The following is a 22,616-nucleotide window of genomic DNA, read 5'->3' on the forward strand; positions in this document are numbered from 1 at the left end:
GATAGAAAAGCTAAACTAAAATAAAACTAAATTTCATGATACTCGATGTTTTGTCTAATAACAAAATGAACGGAGACTCACGCCGAGAGTAGCGAAGCGTTCGTCGTCGGTCACAACAATTGCATTAAGTATGCCGATATATATATATATATATGTATACATATATATATATATCACGCGTGTCGTACTAATGAATTTAATTCTCTTTTAGGACACATGATCGTTCGACAGTCTGGCAAATCAACAAGGATCATCCACGTTTAAGGACCGGCGCTCGGTGAAAAATATACGCGACCGGAGGGAAGGCGAGCGAGTGAGATCGGTCGCGGGCAATCGGAACGCAAGTCACAGTCTAGTTCAACCTGAGTAAGTTCTTCTCTTCTCTCGTTCATATATTTTTTACGCGCCAGGGGCCGCGACGCCGGCTTTCAAACGCTCCGGCTAATGCGAATTTATGTACGAGGGACTTTCGTTGATCGTTAGAAAGTAAAGAGAGAGAGGACGGGGGAGGGGGGGGGGAGACGAACGAGAGATCGAAGAGATGATCCTTGTCGAAGGAAACGATCATAAAGGACAAAACGGTAAATTAATACAGATGTGTCCCGATGTTTTCCAGGTATATTCCAGGTACCTCCCGGTCCGTCCAATGAGCTTAGCGCTTAGTCAGAATCCGTGTGCTTTTCCTCTTCACGATGGACGGATCGCTCGGGAGAGACTTTCCTTATTGTTTTTTTTTTTTTTCCCTCCACTAGCATACTACGTCGCATGGGGCTGCTGAGATTGCGACAGTTTGTTGGAGCTTTTATGATGACTGGACGTATGTCTTTCCTGAAAACAGACAGAGAAGTGTGACGTCTGGTTCGTGAAGTAGTGCAAAGGCGATCTTCGCTAATACCTCGTAAACAATTAGTACGTCACGTAAATGAGCATGTGAATGAGCACGTTTCTAATATATTTTCTAATAATCGAATCTCATCGTTCATGCGCTGAACGTAGGAGTTCCGATTTTAAATGATACTTTCAGGAAACATGATACGATATATATAATTCGTTTGCAGAAGGATTTTCAAAATGAACGATTCAGTTTTTCTCACATTTACGTGTCGGTGACTAAATGTGGCGTGAATTTCTCTTTATTTTTATAAGCCATTTGTTTCGTAACATTCGACTTTATAATTTTATAATTATAATTACATAAATATTTATACGATTGTATCAATCTTATCCTCTTTCTCTACTTTCTAATGCTCGATGAAAGTCCCTCGTATAAATATTTATATAATTATAATCAAAATTATAAATGTTATTATAAATGTTTTATAATTCAATTCGAAATTAACGGAGCGGAGATCGATAGGAACGTATTCTTCCGTGAGAAAGAATTTCGGCGTGTAGAGTCTTTCGGGCTACAAATAAAGCGTATCGTATGTGACGTAATTAGGAAATAGATTGATTTGCGGCGCGAGGAATGTGGCGGGAGTGTTGCATCGGAATTCCTGCGGTGATCTCTTCTTTGATTTCCCCCCTCGGGGGCAAACACGATTACGCGGCAAAAGCGGGGCCAAGTGAAGCTATACAAAGAAGGGAGAAGCGTTCACTTGCAAATTTTACGCATGCAGATACGTAACCGGATTATATAGATGCATACCCCGCGAGCGCATGCTCATGCTACTACGTACGCACGCACGCACACACTTGCATACATACATATATATACATACATACATACACACACACATATATATACATATATATATATACATATATACACACACACACACGCACCACAGAACATTAATAATACTATTACAACAACAATAGCGATAATATAATCCAGCGAATAACGATGACCGTACTCGTAACAATAGCAGCAGTAGTCGCAATGTACCCTTCACCAAGCAACAAGAACAAATGACAATGTAATTTATCTTTACATTTTGTTGGTTTTTTTGGTGAACTTGTTTTGTGCATAACTTGTATGGTAATCATCGCAATATGGTACTCATACAACATATTGAGCCGTGATGTTAGTATATATATATATATATATATACACATATACACATATATATATATATATATATTTAAAAAACAGATGCAACGGTACAGTGTGCAATATTGTGTATATGTGTGTGTGTATGTGTGTGTATATATGTATATGTATATGTATATAATGTGTGGTATTAAGAAAAAGACAAAATAATCACTAAGGTACGTTTCGTTTGCACAGAACGTTTATTTGAATTGCTTTTATTATTCTTTTTTTTTTCTTTTTCATCGACCACGTGATGCGTACGATCCCTGCTGTGTAATTCCGTATAGTTTCCAGCAAAAACAACTTTCTATCTGTTCCCCTACCTTTTTGTGCGCTACGCGAGTATAATCGAGGCTGGCAGAGATCTATCGTCAAATTAAAAACTTGGACGACGGCGAAGAGTCCCGCAAAGCTTCTGCGATAAAGTGTGTGTTAACATTTGATAACTGTTGGTCTCTCCTCAAGACAGGTAGCGTACGCGACAGGTGGTGAATATATACAGTCGTATCGTATACAGTATTTACGCAGTGTTCGCGTTACACACATATATATATATATATTTTTTTTTTTTTCTCTTTTGTTTTGGCAAATAAGTTGTACCCTAATATTTCTCAAGTCACTCATATCATATTCGCTATTCACGCGCATGACCTCGTACGTATATGCGGTATAATAGGCGTATTATTTCTCCTTCTCTCCGTCTCTCGCACGCTCACTCATTTCCCCCTTTGTCTCTCTTATTGTACTATATATCACTTCTTCCGCCAATGACAAGTGTCTTGTCAAATTCCGAGTTACGATATTTTTTTTCTTTTCTTCAAAAGATTTTTAGCCGTTAATTATTTAATTTCGAACTACAGCATTTTGCTAAACAGTCTTAATACAAATTTAAAACAATCACAATTTTAGTAATTAAGGATCTTAATATCGATACAAAAATTAAGGCCATTAGTAAGCTTTTTCGCCTCGAGGAAACAAGCTGTAAATTGGCCTGACAATTCGTCACGTTAATGAAAAAGGCGGTAATGATGGGGCGCCGTAAATACATTATTTCTTACGATCACAGAATATAAAAACTAGAGATTTACCTTAGTAATTATTTTGTCTTTCTACTACTGCTGCAATTATACAACTTAACTACGCAAAAATTCTTTAATTCGCATTTTCTTCGTCGCATATCGATATTTGTGAATTGCGTACATTGATCGTACTAACGATAGAGCAAGTTTACATTTAGCGGCGATCTGAAAACAGTGAATCGCTTAGTACATTGATTCGACGATAAACCGAAGAAGAAACGCGCGATTTTTCTAACTTTTCATGCAGCATACGAAGGATTTCTTTGTAAGAGAATCTTCGGTACAGCGTTATAAAATATCACAAAACGCCTCTACTTTTACGATATCGAGTATATGTACATCTTAATAGAATATCTCCAATAAATTCAACATTCAGTTGCACGTACACGATGAGAGAAGCCGCCTAACAAACGTTAAAAGTACATGTGCCTAGAAACGATCTCGTCCCGTGTAAACTCCGATAGCTGTCGAAAGTTAAATGTAAGAAAAACATTAAAAAAGAAGGATCATATATTTATATATTTTGTTGAAAAATATTCTGTTGAAAAAGAATATCGAAAACTACATAACAATAAAGATACAAGTATAGGTATATATTTGCAATGCCACAAGTAACAGACGGACAAATGTCAAACGGATGTTCTAAATCGAAGGATTGAGTTAGTTCAATAAGCAACATTAAGTTAAATTGAAGATTCAAGATAAAGTTAAATTTAAAGAAAGTTAGGATAAGAGAAATATGTCAAGTTAAATAAATCAGTATAAATCAGTTTAAATAAGTTTAATAAATAAAGTTCTTGCAGGTAACTCTTCATGCATAAATATGCATGTGCATACATACATATAAACATATATACATATACATGCATATATATGTATTATGTACGTATAATATTTATTATTTTATATTCTTTGAAGAAATATTTTAAGAACGTAATTATTTATAAGCGTTTCCAAAGCGTATCTGAGTTTACACGGTAAGAAGCTATATATTCAGAGGATATATTTGCTTAAAAAAGATAATTATCTATGCCGTTGAAGCGTAGATCCTCTGCCAATTTGCTCGAACTAACCGCACATTAAAATAACGATAATAATCGTAACGATGGTTACAACAATTAACAGTGACACATTCACGATTCCGACGTGATACCGCTTTTTTTGTGTGTCATATACTATATTATACACTTTCTTAACCGATATTGCATATATGTATATGCACATAAGTATACATGAAATATACATAGGAAATATAATCTGAGCATATATCGATCACATTATAATGCGATTTAAAAAATATGGTCCTGAGTTAATGTTTTCTCTATAAAAAATTTACATTATTGTCGGAAAAATATGCATTTTCTTTAGTTACGATTATTACACATGATTGTATCATGATTGCACAATGGTTATAAATTATTACAATGTAAAATGGAAAATTTTTGACGAAATATTCAGAAAGTGTTTTTTTTTTTAAGAATTGGTCCCGCAGTCATTTTCTTCAGATTTTTTTGACATTCTGGATACAGAGATAAGATGTTAACTGTCGTTCCGATCTCGTTCAATTATCAATTAATATATTCGTGACTTACGAATAAAAAAAATGTGTACCTTCGGTGTATATAATAGTCATCACTTTCATATAATATTCATCCGCACGCTATCACATTCTCCAGCATACCTCGCGATCCGTTCTAAAATTATAATTATCTATTATCCCTTCCCTCCCCCCTGTAAAATTTAGTCAGAATTATAAATCATTTCTGACTCTCTGAATAAAACTAGAATTTATATCTGTTTACCTAATTCTTCATAGGTTCAACTCCTATGGTCGGCAAAAGCGCGTTGCATTTTATCTTTCACGCTATTTCGCTAAGTCGTTTACGATTGTCATAATCTATCGAAAATAATGCTACCACTGATGCCGATAGAAAAATTATAGTCGCTTTTTTCGCTGTAAATTGAGCACTAATTATTTACAGATCAATTACAGGAAACGATTATGCTTCGTCCGATCAGTTCTCTCACATTATCCTTTCTTTCCAACTTCCACAACACAGTTGTCTTCATCAATTATCGCAACTATGTCTACGAGTTCATTCTGTTTTCCCGTAAAAATAATAACTCTCAAAAGTGTTTCTCATATCTTCGCGAAATGTTTATAATCGTTCTTTTTTTCGTAATTATGTATAATTTTTTAAATTCTATTAAATAGTAGCAAGTTTCATATTTCTTTAATCAACCTATACGGATCATGCAAATTTGATAAGACTAACAGACTAAATTTAGGCTTGAAAAGAAAAATTACAAAATAAATACATTTTCAAATAAAACCAAATTATCGAAATGTTTTATGCAATAGTTTTTATCCTTAGAATTATATAAAACACTTCAGTCGATAAATAACATTTAATCAAACTATGTTTAATTGATTCGTTTCCATAAATACTATCTGACTTGACTAGTATTTCGAAATGATCAAATTAATTTGTTTTAAAAAATTGTTTTTATTTATTGTTTAATTTTCGAAGTTAGTCTGTTAATCTCATGGAAGTAGCATGCAGCATATAAGTTTATTAAGAAAATAACAAATTTTTGCTACTACTTAATAGAGCCTAAAGGATTTATGTAATTAATTTTCACAATGTTGGCTGCATATTGGCACATCTTAAGTTTCCGTGCAATTTTTCAGGTACGAGTCAACACTATTACAATACTGATGGGGTTTCCAAATCAATAACGATTGACTACGATAGAAATAAAGTGCTGAAACGAAATGCTACGTCCGGTTAAGACTTTCTACAGTAGGATATTATATTACATGTACAAAAAGAAGAAACGATTGAAGCAGTTGTGGTAAAAGGTAAGATGGTGATATGATGCCATGCTTCTAATTCTACCATTCGCAAATTCGAGAAAGAGAGAAACAATTAATAGAGTTTATTCGCGGGCTCGAGTTGCTCCGAGAACGATTAATAACGTCGTAGTCCTGCTCTAGATTGTAATTTAAATACAAAAATATACTCCTGAAATATATAATATATATAAATATATATATATATATATATATATATATATATATATATATATATATGTGTATCAAAAATAACAAAGTATTATATTATATTTTCAACGCGTATCTGAATCTACATGCGAGAAAGTTTTCATATATTCATAGAAAATATTTTCTGGACGTATCTCATTAAAAAAATTATTATTCTTTCTGTTTAATTATAAATTCTCTACCAAGTTGTTAGAATATAGCTTTTTTAATCGCTATATGCATTAAATAAGAATATCTTTGAATTTCTAGTGTCAAAAAAAATTATTATTTTTTCTGTTAATTTATAGATTTTTTGACAAATTTTGCGATATATTGAAATAAAAATTTCTAAATAACTATATGCATAAAATATATAACAAAGTTGACTAATAATATGCTTACGTCAAGCATTATATTTTTATTCATAAATAAATATGAATATGTATATACACACAACATGTGCCTGCACAAAAAATTTTAACAAGTTAGTTCATCAAAATTAATCGTTCCCGGAACAATTTACTTTGAAAATGTTATAATACAAAAAAAAAAAAAAAAAAAAAGAGGGATGTAAAGGGAAAAGAAAGTATCGTTCAGCTACGTACGCGGTCTTTCGTTTGCTCTTCATCTCATATAAACTCTGTATTCAATCTGAGAGAAAAAAAAGTTATGTAGAATCAAGCTTAAAGCGTAATTAATATTAATTATTAATTAAATGACAACGAGGAATTTAAAAATGAACATGTTCCTCTTCACCGGATGATTGATACAAAATATATACATAAAGAAGATAATATGTACACAAAGAAAACTATTTTACAGTCAAGATTATACATATATACATATATATATAAAAAAAAAAAAAGATGCAACTCTCATATTTGACAATCAATGATTCAAAATCTATGAGCAAATCTTCGAATTACGAGAGGCCGTAGAAGATACTAACTAGGTCCAACACGTAAAGTACCGCTGCCGAACGATACAAACGAGAAACGCCTTACTCGGGCATCGAGGGAGGAGGCGGGGGAGGCGGAGGTGGCGGTCCGTTCGGCAAGGGAGGAGGCGAGGGGGGTGGTGCAAGCGGCGGTTGGGGCAACGATTGCAGATCCTCCCGCCGAACGGACGTGGCCGATTGATGAGGCATCATATTCCGATTCGAATAGGGGTGATTCGGGAGCAACGCCGCCGCCGCCGCCGCCGCCACCGACGACGACGACGACGACGGCGGCGGCGGTGGCATCGACGTGTTGACGGCGCCGTCCGGCGTAATCATCAGGCCGTTGCCCGCCGGGTACATCGAGTAGCCCTGAGATTGCTGTTGAAACTGCTGCTGATAGTACTGCTGATAGGCGGAATCGTACATGTACCCGGCGGGCGTGTTGAACATCGACGGTGGATAGTTAGCGTAAAAATACGGTTCCGCGGTTTGCTCGACGCGGCCGGGACCCCTCACGTACCCACCGACGTCGCCGCGCACGGCCGGGGGATGGTGGGGCTGGTGGGGGTGATAGGGAGCTTGATGATGGTTCCGGCCGCCGCGGCCGTTACCATAACCGTCTCGCTGGTAGTGACCGCCGCCGGCACTACCGCGCTGACCGGCAGCTGTTGCGTGATGCGGTGGTGGACCACGACCGCCGTGATGCTGACGGCCGCCTCTACCACGTACCTTATTACTGCTGCCGGTGTTATAATGTCTCCCGTTCTGCCGTTCTCCGGGTCGGTGGCCCTGGCCGTAGCCGGTCGCGGGCATCATCAGCGTCTGCTTCTTCGCGAGCGGACCGCCGCTGCTGTCGCCAATCGCCTCGACTCGCTTCCGACTCCCTGTTTCGTTCGCGAACAAAGACTCGGAGGAGGACGGCACGTAGTGTGCGGTCCCGCTCGAGCCATTGGCCGACGACGTCAATGACGATGACAGCATCGACGACGGCGCGGGCGCCGTGGAACTTCTCGAGATACCGTCGGTGCGTATCTTGATCTTCAGCGGGCCCTGCACCACCGGTGGCTGCACGGGCGACGAAACGGGCACATTATCGGCGACCTTAAGCCGCTCCTTCGGAATCTTTATTTTCAGAACCGTGCTCTGGGGTGATATGTTCTTGTCCGACATGCCTGCGCCGATCACAGTCGGCGATGATTCCGTGCTCAGATTCAGCTTGTCCTTAGGGATCGTGATCTTGATAGGTGCCGCTGTTGGTGTGTCTTCATTCCTTTCCTTGTCTTTCTTTTCGCGATGCCTCTCCTTATCTTTGTCCTTGTGCTTGTGCTTGTGCTTCTCCTTGCTCTTTTCCTTGTCTTTATGCTTGTGCTTCTCCTTCTTCTTCTTCTTCTCGCTCTTGCGATCCGACCGCTTCTCCTCGGTCGGGGGAACTGTCGTCAGCATGGCAACCGAACTCACCGATTCGACCACGCTGTTGCCGCTGGCTTGCTGCGTCAATGGCACGCAGGAGAGAGCACTGATGTCGACCGTCGATGCTACTTGTATAGGATTGTCACTCACGATCGGCAAGGATAAGCACTGAGTCACCACCGGCAACTGATGTTCCATGAGAGGATGATGAACGGATTGCTGCAGTGATTGCTGCAGCTGCAACTGTTCCTGGTGCACTTGCTGAGCGAGAGACACTTGATTATGCTGCTGCAGGCCCTGCAACAGCGATGGCATCGGTGCGAGAGGTTCTTGCAGCAAGGCGCTTATACTTTGCACGGACTTCATCGGCGACGTGTACTCCACTTTCGGCTGCACGTGGGGAAGCGAAGTTTCCGGAGCCTTATGCCCCAACGATTCCTTCTTAACGTAATGTTCCGGTAACTCTTTCTTCACACGATGCTCCACAGTCTCTTGCTTCATTTGGACGTTAAGATCCATACCGTTGGACAGCATATGCATGTTTATCGACAAAGGTTTATGCTGCGACATCGCGTAAAAACGATGAGGATCCGACTCGAACGGTTTGATGAGCTCCGGCGGCTTCAGGTCATTAATGATGGACGACGCGCTGCTGTTTTTACCATTCGGCGGCAGCAGTGGATTGTCGCGTATCGGTTGTATCAGGTCGGGCACGCGACCGAGCATCTTCATCGCCTCTAGGCTGGACGTATCCTCCATTTTTATTTCCTGTTTTACTTTTATCGACGACTCGCCTTCACCGATGTTCGATGTGCGAAGCTTCTTGGAAGACGGCCCGTCGTTGGAAGACGGCCGCTTCGTTGCTAACGAATCTTGAGAAGTCGGAGAAGACGCGAATGGCGACACGCGCTCCTTTATCTTCGCCGCTGCGACAGGCGGCGTCTTCTGTTTCGATTTAGGCCTTGCACTCTGCGTGTGCGGTTCCCTCGTCGTCGGCGTTTCCGGGCTAAAGAGCGATCTGTGCTTGCTGGGTGGCGTGTGCAAGATCTGCTGAACGTCCACGGAATTTCTCTCGATCGAGTCCTCGTACGCGGCTGTCCGTGATCGCTTCGGGTCGTCCATATTGTTCAGGCTTAGGCATGACTGGGAATTGCCGTTCTTGATAGTGTCCTTCAGTATCTGCGATACATTCTGCGCGGTATGTTGATTGTACATCTGTGTCTTTGGCGCCTGTGACTTCTGTGGCACCTGCGACGACGACGCGGACACGAGCGCGCTCGGCGATTTATCCTGCGAGAGTGCGTTCTGACCGGTCGCCGTAAGATGCTTCGCGTCGACCGCGAGCGAGCTGCTCTGCGACTTGTCCTGCTGGCTGTATTTGGAGTGATGCGCTTGTTGCTTCTGTGCTTGCGCATTTATCAGGTACGGCACGTCCGCCTGCTTCGGTGGCGGCAACGGTTTCTCGATCAGCTTCCGCACCTCCTCGGACCTCTGCTCCAGAGTTTCCGCCTTTCGCCGTTGATTCTCGATCTTGCTTATGTCCGGATATTTCGCGGACTTGAGTCGCGGATCCTCGACACGGTACATCCTCTTGTCGTGCGTCTGGTGTTTATCGAGCGCGTTCAGTCTGTGCCCACTATAATTGTTGTTACTCATTTTTTCCTGCAGATTACCGTGCAGCGACGACGTGGAATCCTGCGTGGCGCCGCCGTTTGTCCTGTGGGACGCAGACTCGGACGAGGAGCTGTCCAGATTGCCGTGGGAGTGCGACGAGTGAGCGATACCGGCCGCATGTTCCCGTGACAATCGTTGTCTGCTCGGATCGCGACTAGGCTCTCTGGACTGGCCGCTGGTAGAGTGCCTCTGCGGGACCGGCTGGCCGACCTTCATGTCGGGTCGATGATAGTGATTGTGATGGAGGCTCGACCCTTTTTGCACCGGCACCTGGTGCTTGCTCGGCACACTCGCACTCGACGCGGTCTTGTGCAAATGCGAGTGATGGGATTTGCTGGGATCGGCGACGTGGCATCCGATCGCCGCCGCCGCCTTTTCCCGCTCGAGACGTTCGCGCTCCTTCTTCTCGCGATACTCTCGATAATCGACAGCCGCTCGCGACGTCGATGATCCCATGCCAGCCCCGGATTTCTTCTCATCCTGCTTCTCCTGCGAGTGATGAGAGCGATTGGAGTAGGCAGCAATCGCAGCAGAGAGAGAGGAGGCTAGATTCGAGCTGGAGCCGGCAGAACCGGAAGTAGAAGCGCCGTCCATTGTCGCCGGAGATACTTTACGCGGTTCGGCATCCTGTCAAAAAGAAAAAAAAAAATGGATTAGAACATGTCCATGGAATAGACGAACAGGATAAAAGAGAAACAAACAAATCTGGAATTAAAATTGCAATTGTATATTCTGTGTTGCGAGTTACTTACGAATGGAGAATTTGAGAGACTCGGTGGGTGACTACTTGGGCTCTGGTTTGCCGAGATGCTCATGATCTTTTTCTTTAATCTCGACGGGCACTTGTCGAATATGTGCAAAAATTCTTCAGTGAGCTCCTGAAGAAGGCCCGACGTCACGGTTCTATCGACATACCAGAACCACTGTCTTCCTTCAGTACTTTGAGGTATCTATAACAAAGAATCGTTAAAATTCATATCAATACGTGTTGATGCAAAAGAGAAATAAAATCGTAAATCGAAATATATCGGCAGAGACGAGATAAATGTGACATTATTTTGCGATTTTTATATTACGACTTTTGTTACATGCCAAATTCATATACGTATCAAATTCATCCACGAATATTCATTAGATATGTAATTTTTATTACCTCCCAGTTTGACCATCTGCAGGCAAGGTGAATACAGAAACATGCTACAACTGTCGGTTTATATTGTAAGCACATTGTCGTCAAATGCAAGCTGAAAAAAAGAAGTCGTATGAAAAAAAGGATATACATTTTAAGAAATAAGAACTAAAAAAAATAAAATTATATATAAACATATATATATAAATAAAGTATTTTAAAAGTAAAAAAAAATAGTTTTGTTATTTTTAAATAGAAATAATAAAAATTTAGTTGTGTTCGTTTTGTAAAAAGCTTCAGAAATTAACGTGTAGTTACCTATTAGATGCCATAAAGTATGAAGTTTGCGCTAGATCTTTGCTCGCTGTGAATCATAAAAGAAAAATCAGATTTGTTATTGAAAAAAATTCAATGAATTACGATACTCTAGGTATCATAGATATGGCATGCAACTTTTGGATTAATTAAAGAAAATGTTGGATCATTCAGTTCATCACTATTCAATCAGTTAAATCAGTTCAAATCAAAAGTTACATTCTTATTGATAAATTTCGTATTATATAATTTGTTATTTATTTTTTATCTCTTACGTTTAATCTTTTATAGTGTTATGAATACGAGAAAGCGTTTACTAATCCAACCGTGGAAGGTTGGTTATCAGGTGCATATATAACTTACAGTACATAAATCCGCCTTATTTACCTTTATTCTGCAGTAATATACTAGTATAAACAATATAATACTAGTATAAATACCTTTCACTAGTTGACAACAACGAACAACATGAGTATGTGGATGATCTATTGCCACATCAAATCCTAACGTTTGTAGTAGGACATTCTCATTGAACACTAGATCTTGGGCTTGTTCGAGAAATTGCTATAAGTAAAATACATGATAGAATCATGGATTAAACAAGATAAATATCTTCAATGTGAATTGACACTGAAACTTACTTCTGATCTGCTGTCAGGTGGTGCTTGCTCTCTGTGGAGGCACATGTATGCCATTTTGATGACATGTTCTAATTTTCGCGGCTGTTCCTCCACTTTTGCCGCTAAAAAAAGTGCCGCGACCGCAATCGCATTCCTGTGGAACTGCGTTAGCGAATGGAACACATAGAACCTGTGCATGTAGACTATAGCCGTGTTGATGCACAGTTGCGACCTATATATTCTCATTAAGGAAAATTTTAATCTCGTAATACTTTGACAATTACTCACAGTAACATTATAATAAAACTGTATATCAGGATGGGATTAGGATATAAATTATATATATAATTTAGGATTAGTTGCAAATGAGATATACATTTTGCACATATAGATTATTGATTAGATGCACATGTTAGGAACATTTACTGTTTACATTTACTGTTTTTAAATAAGCAGCTCTAAAATTTAAAATAGCTTTTAGTTATCACTCTTAAACATTTATTATTGTCAAAACCTTATATTAAAGGTAGATATGCCAAAAGTTGTATCAAAGGTAGCAAATATTTGTGTATCCTGCCTTTTACCTTACATGAAAAGAAAAGATATTGCAAACTGTTTCTACAGGATACATTTTATAAAATACAAACATTTTTATTTGCCCTAGTATATTGAATAAAACATTTTAGAATATTATTCTCTCTATTGTGCAAAATCATATATCTTCATTTCAAGAAGGAAGAAATAAAAATCACTGTTTAAAAAAAAAGAAATAAAGAAATAAGGTATACATATATCAACCGTTTTCTAAAAATGCATATATACCAATACACATCTCAGACATGATAATCTTATATTGATATTTATATATAATATGCATTGATGTAACAAATGTTTTTGATATTTTGTAAAATAGGTGGCATTATCAAGTATTATAAACGATCTTCGAAAAACGATCTTCCCAAAGTATCTTTGAAGAGCCTAATTATAACAACACTGTTGACTTTGTTGCTTTACCACGAGGATATCACATACGCAAAGATAGACTGTGCTATCTTTCATTTGCAGTACTATCTCTGTACAGCGCATAGACTCGATAGGACAAAAGTTTTCATCAGATTACTTTTTCCTTTAAATTCAAACAATGTAATATAAAAGAAAGTCCTGTAGAAATGCTATTTAATTAAAAAAAAATGGAAAAAAAATTAATATAATTTTTTATCAAAATATTGATGTAATTAAATTAAATGGTAAGATTATAGAAAATAGAAGATACAATAGATCACATAAAATAATTTATTTAGATTTTTTTTTTCAGATTACACAGAGTGAAGTTGAGTGGAGTTAGGTGAATTAAGTTGATATTTCTTCTCATTCCTAAAAATTTAATTTATAATGATATAAAAACAATTTACTGCAATTTGATTATTTACATGTTATTATTATTATATTTAATTTATATTTTACTATTTACTTATTGTAAAAAGAAACGTAAAATACAAGTTATCAAAAATTTTAACACAAAAATCTTTAGTTAAATATAATAAAAATGCATTGTTCCCACCATTCATTATAAGGACTTGTTACAAAATCATAAAAATTTACTAAAAAAGTTTTGAGTAAATTATGAAATTCACTATTAAACTTTTAAGTAACAAGATTCACTGTAAAAGTTCCAAAAATAGATAGAAAACTTTTAGAACGCTGTGAAATTTATTTTGATAAATTGTTGAATGATATGCAAAGATAGAGCTACGTTGAAAGAATAGCAAGTATCTTTGAAGTAGTTTTTATAAAAACTAGAACAATTGTGTTTAAAAAATAAAGTTAAACACTTAAAACTTAGCTTGTACCTAGGACGTACAAAATATACGCCAAAGATGAAACTTAAGTTAAGGAGAACATCCACAAGACATGTATTAAACTTCTGATTTGTTCTAAGAAACTCGATCAACAAGAACATTGCTTAGTCTTTCCTTGCCCAATCTCCCTTTCATTTTTTCTCAATCATTATGTCCATTACTTTTTCATCGCCAATCAACACACATGTGTTTTGGCCAACACTTATGTGTTGCTTTAAAGCTTCATTTTTCCACTCGTTCTTGTATCTTCGTGCACAAGTGAAAAAAGTTCTTTTTTTCCGTTGCGGGAATTCACAAGAAAGATCATTTACAGTACCTGTAATGCACACCACGCCAACATGGTGAATCCTCTGTATCCGCGCGTCGCCCGTTCAGGCCATGCGGATTAAAGGTCATCTTAACAAGGATCCAAACAATATGCTCGAGAGTCGGAATACGAACGCGATGTACGATTTTTACTGACATTCAATGACATTCGATGTGCCGTTAAAAATATAAACAGAAAAAGATACAGAATAGGAGAGGGGAAAAGATCTAGAAGAGTGTAACTAAACGTCGAACACGTTGCGTATTTGTAAAGGATACACTACTAATCTTTGTCCCATATCTTGAATGAAATTTGCAGCCTGCTGCCGATAACTCAGCTCTTTGTCCGCGTCGATGCCGCATCTTCTGCTCGGTGAATTTGCTAACTGCTCTTTCGTGAAGTACCATCTTTCGTCCGACGCCATTTATATGTATGTACACACAACTCGCTCGAAACCCGTAAACGATGCGTACCTCACGCGATCACGATGTGGACCAGCGGGGGGTCGGGGGGCAACGAAACACACTAGAGTCACGTCCCGATGACTAGTCTCACGTCACTCGAGCAAACGAAAATGGCGTCGCGATTTTAGCGCACGCAACGCACATAAACACTTCGGGAGAAGTTATCGTTTCCGTTTATGTCCGAAAGTTTTCTGTAAAAGAATTTCCCAAATGGCGTTTCGTGAACGCGCCACGTGGTACTCGAACCACTTCAAATAAACAAAAGTTCGAGCGACACCACTCACTGCAAACTTCCGCTATCTTCCGACCGCTCTCCTCTCCTCCGATTCTTTTACAAATGCACGCAGCATCAATTGCAATGGTCTTTATTCACGGAAACACCGATAAATGAGCAGAGATGTGTATTCTTCGCGATTATCGTTCGTGTTCCAAGGGCGGGATGATTAGCCACAAGTACACTCATAACCTCTGCCGCATCTCGTCACGGCGCATCGTCATCGAGTCCCGTATCTCCCATCCGCACGTTGACGTAGCCACAACGTCAGGACGATACCTTGTTGCATTGCACGTTGCGTAGTACGTGGTGGATCGTCAGATTGTCCCACGTTGACCACGTCTTTCCCTCTTTCTTCAGGAATGTTCAACCCCGCAAATCCTCCACCCCGAAGTCTCCCCGAACCAGCGTCGAGTAACGCGCTTTACGGCGGGATTGTAGACTATTCGGTATCGAACACTACCGAAACGGAACGCGGTAAAAGTGCAAGCACCAGTGGAAATATTCCAAACCTACACATTTAAGATGTATTTTTAATAAAAAGTATACTTCTTTTTATTAAAAGAAAATTTTCCCTTTTTTTATTTAAATAATAAGGGATAAAGTATACTCAACAAAAATAACGATAATTACTTCGTATCAACTTATTCTACTAATTATGTAATTAAATATTACATAATAATTCTTGAGTTTTTTTGTATACAAATTTAATTTGCTAAAGTTATTTTTATATTTAATTCTGCGTTTTATATTTATAAATATTGCATAATAGTTATTTTGTCACGCGGTCAAGTATGGAATATATTTGATTGCTAGAATACTTTGGAGTCGATTTCACACAAAGCAAATTTATTAGAATGGAGCTCTTCGAGTTATTCATCAAGCCGCATAAAAATTTTGATAATAAATCGAGAGGGTACATTTTGTATCGTTAAAGTTGTTAAACATGTTAAAATCATGAGTAAAAAAATAAGAAAAAAAGAAGGAAAAGAAAACAGGAAAGATGTGCAAAGAATGCAACACAAATTACAATGAAATACTAGAATTTTAAGTTTATATATATATAAAATGCTAAAATTTCTTGATAAACCGGACAGCATATTCGGCTGTAAGTAACCCAAAAGTAGCAAGACATCTATATTAGAACATCTATAATTTCATTAATTAATAATTTAATAAACTTGCTTTTTTTATCATTTTTACTATGTTATGTGATATGCAATACTCAGTTTCCAATAATATTTTACTTTTTTATACTGTAAATTAATTTACTACTTGCAATAAATTAAATATAAAGTAAAAATATATTTATACAATATATTAAAAATAATTCATAAATAAATTAAACAAAACTATGACAGAATTGTGGTTTTTTAATTATTTGCTAACAGCATAAAGTATGTATTTCTAAAGCCGAGAGCACAAGCTTTTACATAAAGCATAACGCATAAGCATAAGGAAATTGATTGGTCTATATATAAGCATAAGCAAATGCATAAGGAAATGGACCAATCAATTTCCTTATGCTTATGCGTTATGCTTTATGCAAAAGTCTGTGCTCCGGCCATAAGGCTGCGTTCCGTAAAAAGCATATGCGCGCATGTATCTACAGTATACGTAACGTAAAGAGCATATGCGCGCATGTATCTACAGTATACGTAACGTAAAGAGCATATGCGCGCATGTATCTACAGTATACGTAACGTATACTGTAGATACATGCGCGCATATGCTCTTTACGGAACGCAGCCTAATGGCCGGAGCACAGACTTTTGCATAAAGCATAACGCATAAGCATAAGGAAATTGATTGGTCCATTTCCTTATGCATTTGCTTATGCTTATATATAGACCAATCAATTTCCTTATGCTTATGCGTTATGCTTTATGTAAAAGCTTGTGCTCTCGGCTTAAATATGATGAGTTTACCAACGCTTAAACCAGAAATATAAAACGATTCGTCTAAAGCACGGTGTAAGAATATAAGGTGGTTTCACGACCATTGGCCGGTATTCATAGTCCGTTCTTATATTTAAGATTGTCTTAAGCACGGACTTATATTCGCTCTCTTCGTCACACATAGATTGTGTCTGACAAAGAGAGCGAATATAAGTTCGTGCTTAAGACGATCTTGAATATAAGAACGGACTATGGGCGGTATTCATAGTCCGTTCTTATATTCAAGATCGTCTTAAGCACGAACTTATATTCGCTCTCTTCGTCAGACACAATCTATGTGTGACGAAGAGAGCGAATATAAGTCCGTGCTTAAGACAATCTTAAATATAAGAACGGACTATGAATACCGACCTATGAATACCGCCCATTGTATTCTATCAAAAAATCTGTGATCAAGATGTCATAGTTAAGGCATGTCACACAAGATGTCGCGTTGGTGCAAAATCCCAAGTAAAAAAGAATAGAAGATATGGATAGATGTGGATAAAAAAGGATAGATGATGAATCTCTAAAGCACATCTATATATAATTTTAGTCTTAATTAATACAAATTTTTTTAAATAAAACTTTTAACATTGTGTATAAAAATATATATTACTGACAAAATATTTTTTTATTTTTTTATAACAAATTATTCTTAGTTAAATTTACAGAAAAAATAATTAATAATGTATTCCAGTCTTTATAGAAAATTAAGTTTTTTTAAGAAAATGAATATTTATAATTAAGTTCCGCAGGACAATCAAATTTTAATAAAATTTCTATACATGTATATATATATTTCAAGTCGCTCAACACGTAGCCACCTAGCGGTTCAATGTGAAACAATGACAAAAAAATCACAAAAATTTGTTGCCGTGCAACCACCTTATATTCTTACACCGTGGTCTAAAGCCATGGATGAAGCCATGAATACCTAGATGGAGCGATAAGTGGTCTAAAGGCCATTGTCCACGATGCTAGAAATTGGTCCGAGATATCAGAATGCCGTCACATACAGCCCGTAATCTGTAATCCGCACCTGAAGTCTGCAAAAGTTACTAGGTATTTCGTCCGTAACGTTACGTGTGTTTTTATCTCCTTGTGTCTCATGGAGCCGTAAATACAGACGTAACGGTAGTACTATTTTTTATTTAACAGATTATAATTGTTTATTTGTATTTTATTCATAAAAAAACTACAAAATATAATATGATTTTAACAAAAGTTTTAAATAAATTGTCAAATTCAGTTAAATAAATAAAATTAAAAAAAGCATTACTAGTAATAACAAGTAACTTGTAGTAACTTTTACGGAAATTTCATGGAATTAGGCTGTATCCCCACGGAGAAAGAAATAACGGAACGGAACAGTAACGGAACAGTAGTTGAAAAGAGATATATTCATCATATCTCTTTTCCTCTACTGTTCCGTCACTGTTCCGTTCCGCTATATCTTTCTCCATGGGGATACAGCCTTAGACAGAATTCCCACTAAGCGCGTCACGCGTTGCGTTGTCCGCCGCGTCACGAATTAACCAATCAAAATATCCCATTTTATTGCATTATTTGCCGCGCAAATAAAATAGGATGTTTTGATTGATTAATTCGTGACGCGACGGATGACGCCGACGCGTGACGCGCTCAGTGGGAATTCGGCATTACGGCTCCATGGGACACAAAGAGATAAAAACACACGTAACGTTACGGACGAAATACTTAGTAACTTTTGCGGACATCCGGTGCGGATTACGGATTAAGCCGAATTCCCACTAAGCGCGTCACGTGTCGGCGACGTACGTCGCGTCACAAATTAACCAATCAAAACATCCCATTTTATTCGCACGGCAAATAATGCAATAAAATGAAATGTTTTGATTGGTTAATTCGTGACGCAGCAAATAACGCGACGCGTGACGCTCTTAGTGGTAATTTAACCTTACGGGCTGTATGTGACGGAACCCTCAGTCCGAGAAATGTATAACCAATCAATTTGCATTTTTTATGGAAAAACGGCAATTTTATTAACTATATTGGCGAATTCCCACAGAGCGCGTCACGCGCGATGTCATCCGTCGCGTCACGAATTAACCAATCAAAACATCCCATTTGATTCGCGCGGCAAATAATGCAATAAAATGGGATGTTTTAATTGATTAATTCGTGACGCGACGGATGACGCGACGCGTAACGCGCTCAGTAAGAATTCGCCATATGTTTCTCGGACCGATTTCTAGCATCGTGGACATTGGCCTTTAAAAACGAAAGGGATGAAGTCTGAGCGGCAGGGAAAAATTATGCAGCGGCTATGTTAACTGGCAAAAAAAATGTTCTTAACCTAACCTTGGCTTGGCGATTGTGTTATGAATAAAATTCATATATTATAAATTCCGCGCTCGTTCAGTTACTCAGGTTACCCTAGAGCACTAAAGATACAGGTATTCTCGCCTGTGCCATTATCAATTCTTCTAAGTTGCTCGAACTTTATTGGGACCAAAAAAACAAGGAGTGAGGGAATAGATCGAAAATGGCGCAGGCAAGAATACTCACGTTTATAGTGCCTTAGTCACCCGTAACCAACATTTTGGTTGGCTAGATTTCCTCTAACTTCAACCCCGCTCGCTTTCACTCCGTTCATATATTCTTACGTCCATGTCTGAAATCCACGGACTAAGGAATAAAGGGACGGAGCACAAGCTGTACCGGGGAGCACGTTCGCGGCGGGAGGGGGGGGGGCCGCCATATTCGTTTAGTAATCACCACACATAGAACTCACTATTTGCGTATGTGTGAGAAATGAAAGTCAGATCCTGCGCACAATAAACAAAATAGGAAATAGAAATAGGAAATAGAAATAGGAATAATTATTAAATATTAGAAATAAAAAATTGGAATTATTTATTTTAAAAATAAAAAGAATAGAAAAAATTAATGCATGAATTAAGAAATAAGAATTGGAACTAATTAATATATATTTTATTCTCTTGTTAGATGTAAAATAATTTCTCTTTTTAATATTAAATGATTATTGCAATTTCTAATATTTTGTCTACTGTATGCAGAGCCTCAGAGTAATAAAAGTTAAAGTATTTTATAAAATTTATAGTACAACAATAATAAAACCGCCTAATCTCTTTACGCTTGTCAGTCGTTATGTTTAGTGACACCACTACACGAGTGTAACCATGTCACAGACACAGAATCTCTGGGCTTGTTCGTTTTAGCTGCACTGGGGCAGCTCTGGGTCTGCTCTAAACAAGATAATATAGGACAAACTATTTATCTGTCCTGTATTATCCTGTGTAGAGCAGACCCAGAGCAGCCCCAGTGTAGCTAAAACGAACAAGCCCTCTGTGTGAGAATCGCTACATCAATATGGCGGAAAGCAGTCCCCTCCGCACGCTTGAATTACCATCCCCTCTCGCCTAAACTAAGACTTTAGACTCAGTCCCTCTATTCCTTAGTCCATGTTCTAAGGTGAAATCACCTTATATTTTTAGGCCGGCGTCACATAGAACCCGTAATCCGTAATCCGCACCGGAAGTCCGCAAAAGTTACTAAGGATTGCGTCCGTAACGTTACGTGTGTTTTATCTCCTTGTGTCCCATGGAGCCGTAATTCCATGAAATTTCCGTAAAAGTTACTAAAAGTTACTAGTTATTACTAGTAATGCTTTTTTTAATTTTATTTATTTAACTAAATTTGACGATTTAATTAAAATTTTTGTTAAAATTATAATATATTCTGTAGTTTTCTTATGAATAAAATACAAATAAATAATTATAATCTGTTAAATAAAAAATAGTAATACCGTTACGTGTGTATTTACGGCTCCATGGGACACAAGGAGAAAAAACACACGTAACGTTACGGACGCAATCCTTAGTAACTTTTGCGGACTTCCGGTGCGGATTACGGATTACGGGTTCTATGTGACGCCGGCCTTACACCGTGGTCACCCGTAACCAACATCTTGGTTGGCTAGATTTCCTCTAACTTCAACCCCGCTCGCTTTCACTTTGTTCATATATTCTTACGTCCATGTCAGAAACCAATTTCAATTTTATACTAGAATGTTCACTTACCGTTCGGCGAGTGTTGCCAGGCGAGATGAGGTCCTCTCTCTACACAGTAAGCGCTCCTGCGCACAGCAGGAGTTGCGCGTTACAATTGAGCGGCAGTCGGCACAACGAACAATGTACTTTCTGGAATGATCCAAAAACAAGAAATTATTGGCAGATTTCAACATATATATAACAGCGCTCGGAATTAGTTGCACATTTTGGGCCGATTCAAGAGACGACGCCTCCTGTTCCTTCACTACCGCCCGGCCGCTGGCGGCTGAGCCGCTGATAGCTCTGGCTCAGGAGCGTTTTATATTAGAAATAGGCTGGATTGTTTAGGCATCTCTCAGAAAATCGTAACATTTTCTTTACTACATAAATAATGTTTATTTTCATTAATACATAATATATTGTAGAAGTATAAAGTCTAGTAAGGTTTGTTTCGATATTTGGTAGGCGGTCGAATTAAATAGGAAAGTAGTAGAGCTATCGTGGCGGCAGAAAGCTAAGTGCTGGATTGTGGTACGAGGGATCCCGAATTCAAAACCCAGTCGGCTTCTTGATTTTTCGACGCCTACAATATATATATTTAATTATTAATGAAAATAAACATTATTTATGTGGCAAAGAAAATATTACTATTTTCTGAGAGGTGCCTCAACAACCCAGCCTATTTCTGATATAAACGCTTCTGCGTTAGAGCTATCGGCGGCTCGGCTGCCGGCGGTAGTGGGTGAACAGGAGGCGTTGTCGCCTGAATCGGCCCGAAATGTGCAATTCTGAGCTAATTCCGAGCGCTGATATATAATATTTATTAACGTATATCCAATCTTGTCAGTACAGTATGGATACGGTACGGATATGTATAAACGGGCCTTAAATGGGCTTTTATGAATGTTTGAAGATAATGCAACTTTTCGACGATAAGACTATGCACTTCCGAAAGGGTTTTTCTCAAAAACCTGACGTGATGGACATTTTTTGCTGACGGATTCAAATTCAGCAACCAAAATTACGTAGAAAATCACTATTCTGCTTTTTGTATCTGAACTTAGCATGTCTATGTTATTTGCCAATTTGATGTATTTAGCACGTGCAAAAAATTAAATATAAATTTATAAAATTAAAATAATTACATTACTAATTATTGTTTAGTCGTTATATTCATTTTTATTCATTATTACTAACACGTTATGTGCCACGTAAATCGTTCATTTGATATGCGTTCCATGAATGCGTTCGGGTTATAAATACATGTTTCAAATCACAAATTTTTATTTAATTATTAATATAATGGAATAGAAACGTTCTCACTTACCACTTCACCAACAAAATATTCTTGTAAAAATTTTCACTTGCAAAGAAAGCCACTGGCGTTACTGGCGGCGTCAGAGTAGTGATGTCGAGACAGTATGGTAGACAGTATGGCTTCTCAGAGTAAAAAGAAACAGGAAGGAGCATACACT

At 38.0% G+C, this 22,616-nt stretch overlaps 1 protein-coding gene and 1 long non-coding RNA gene across 4 annotated transcripts in view; one reads left to right on the forward strand and one right to left on the reverse strand.

Annotated features, from left to right (window-relative positions):
• LOC136998519 (uncharacterized) overlaps positions 1-5,946 on the forward strand; it is a 64,695-nt gene extending 58,749 nt beyond the window's left edge. For both annotated transcript variants that reach the window (XR_010889096.1, XR_010889095.1), the window contains 2 exons: positions 212-1,919; positions 5,807-5,946. This is a non-coding gene — a long non-coding RNA (uncharacterized lncRNA). The remainder of the gene's footprint in view (positions 1-211; positions 1,920-5,806) is intronic.
• CycT (Cyclin T) lies at positions 694-22,616 on the reverse strand. Of its 2 annotated transcripts, XM_012362869.2 has the most exons (10): positions 22,469-22,613; positions 21,172-21,291; positions 14,690-15,661; positions 12,267-12,477; positions 12,066-12,189; positions 11,629-11,674; positions 11,335-11,425; positions 10,934-11,131; positions 7,827-10,808; positions 694-828 (listed from the first exon to the last, which is right to left on the reverse strand). In XM_012362869.2, exons 3-10 carry the CDS (start codon positions 14,833-14,835, stop codon positions 757-759), a joined length of 3,870 nt encoding a protein of 1,289 aa, XP_012218292.2. In that variant the 5' UTR covers positions 14,836-15,661; positions 21,172-21,291; positions 22,469-22,613; the 3' UTR covers positions 694-756. The 2 variants fall into 2 exon arrangements, with proteins under 2 accessions (XP_012218292.2, XP_012218291.2); XM_012362868.2 differs by lacking the exon at positions 694-828 and having other exon boundaries at positions 2,217-10,808; positions 22,469-22,616.

This window comes from Linepithema humile, chromosome 3 (genome assembly GCF_040581485.1).
Source record: "Linepithema humile isolate Giens D197 chromosome 3, Lhum_UNIL_v1.0, whole genome shotgun sequence".
Lineage (NCBI taxonomy): Eukaryota > Metazoa > Arthropoda > Insecta > Hymenoptera > Formicidae > Linepithema > Linepithema humile.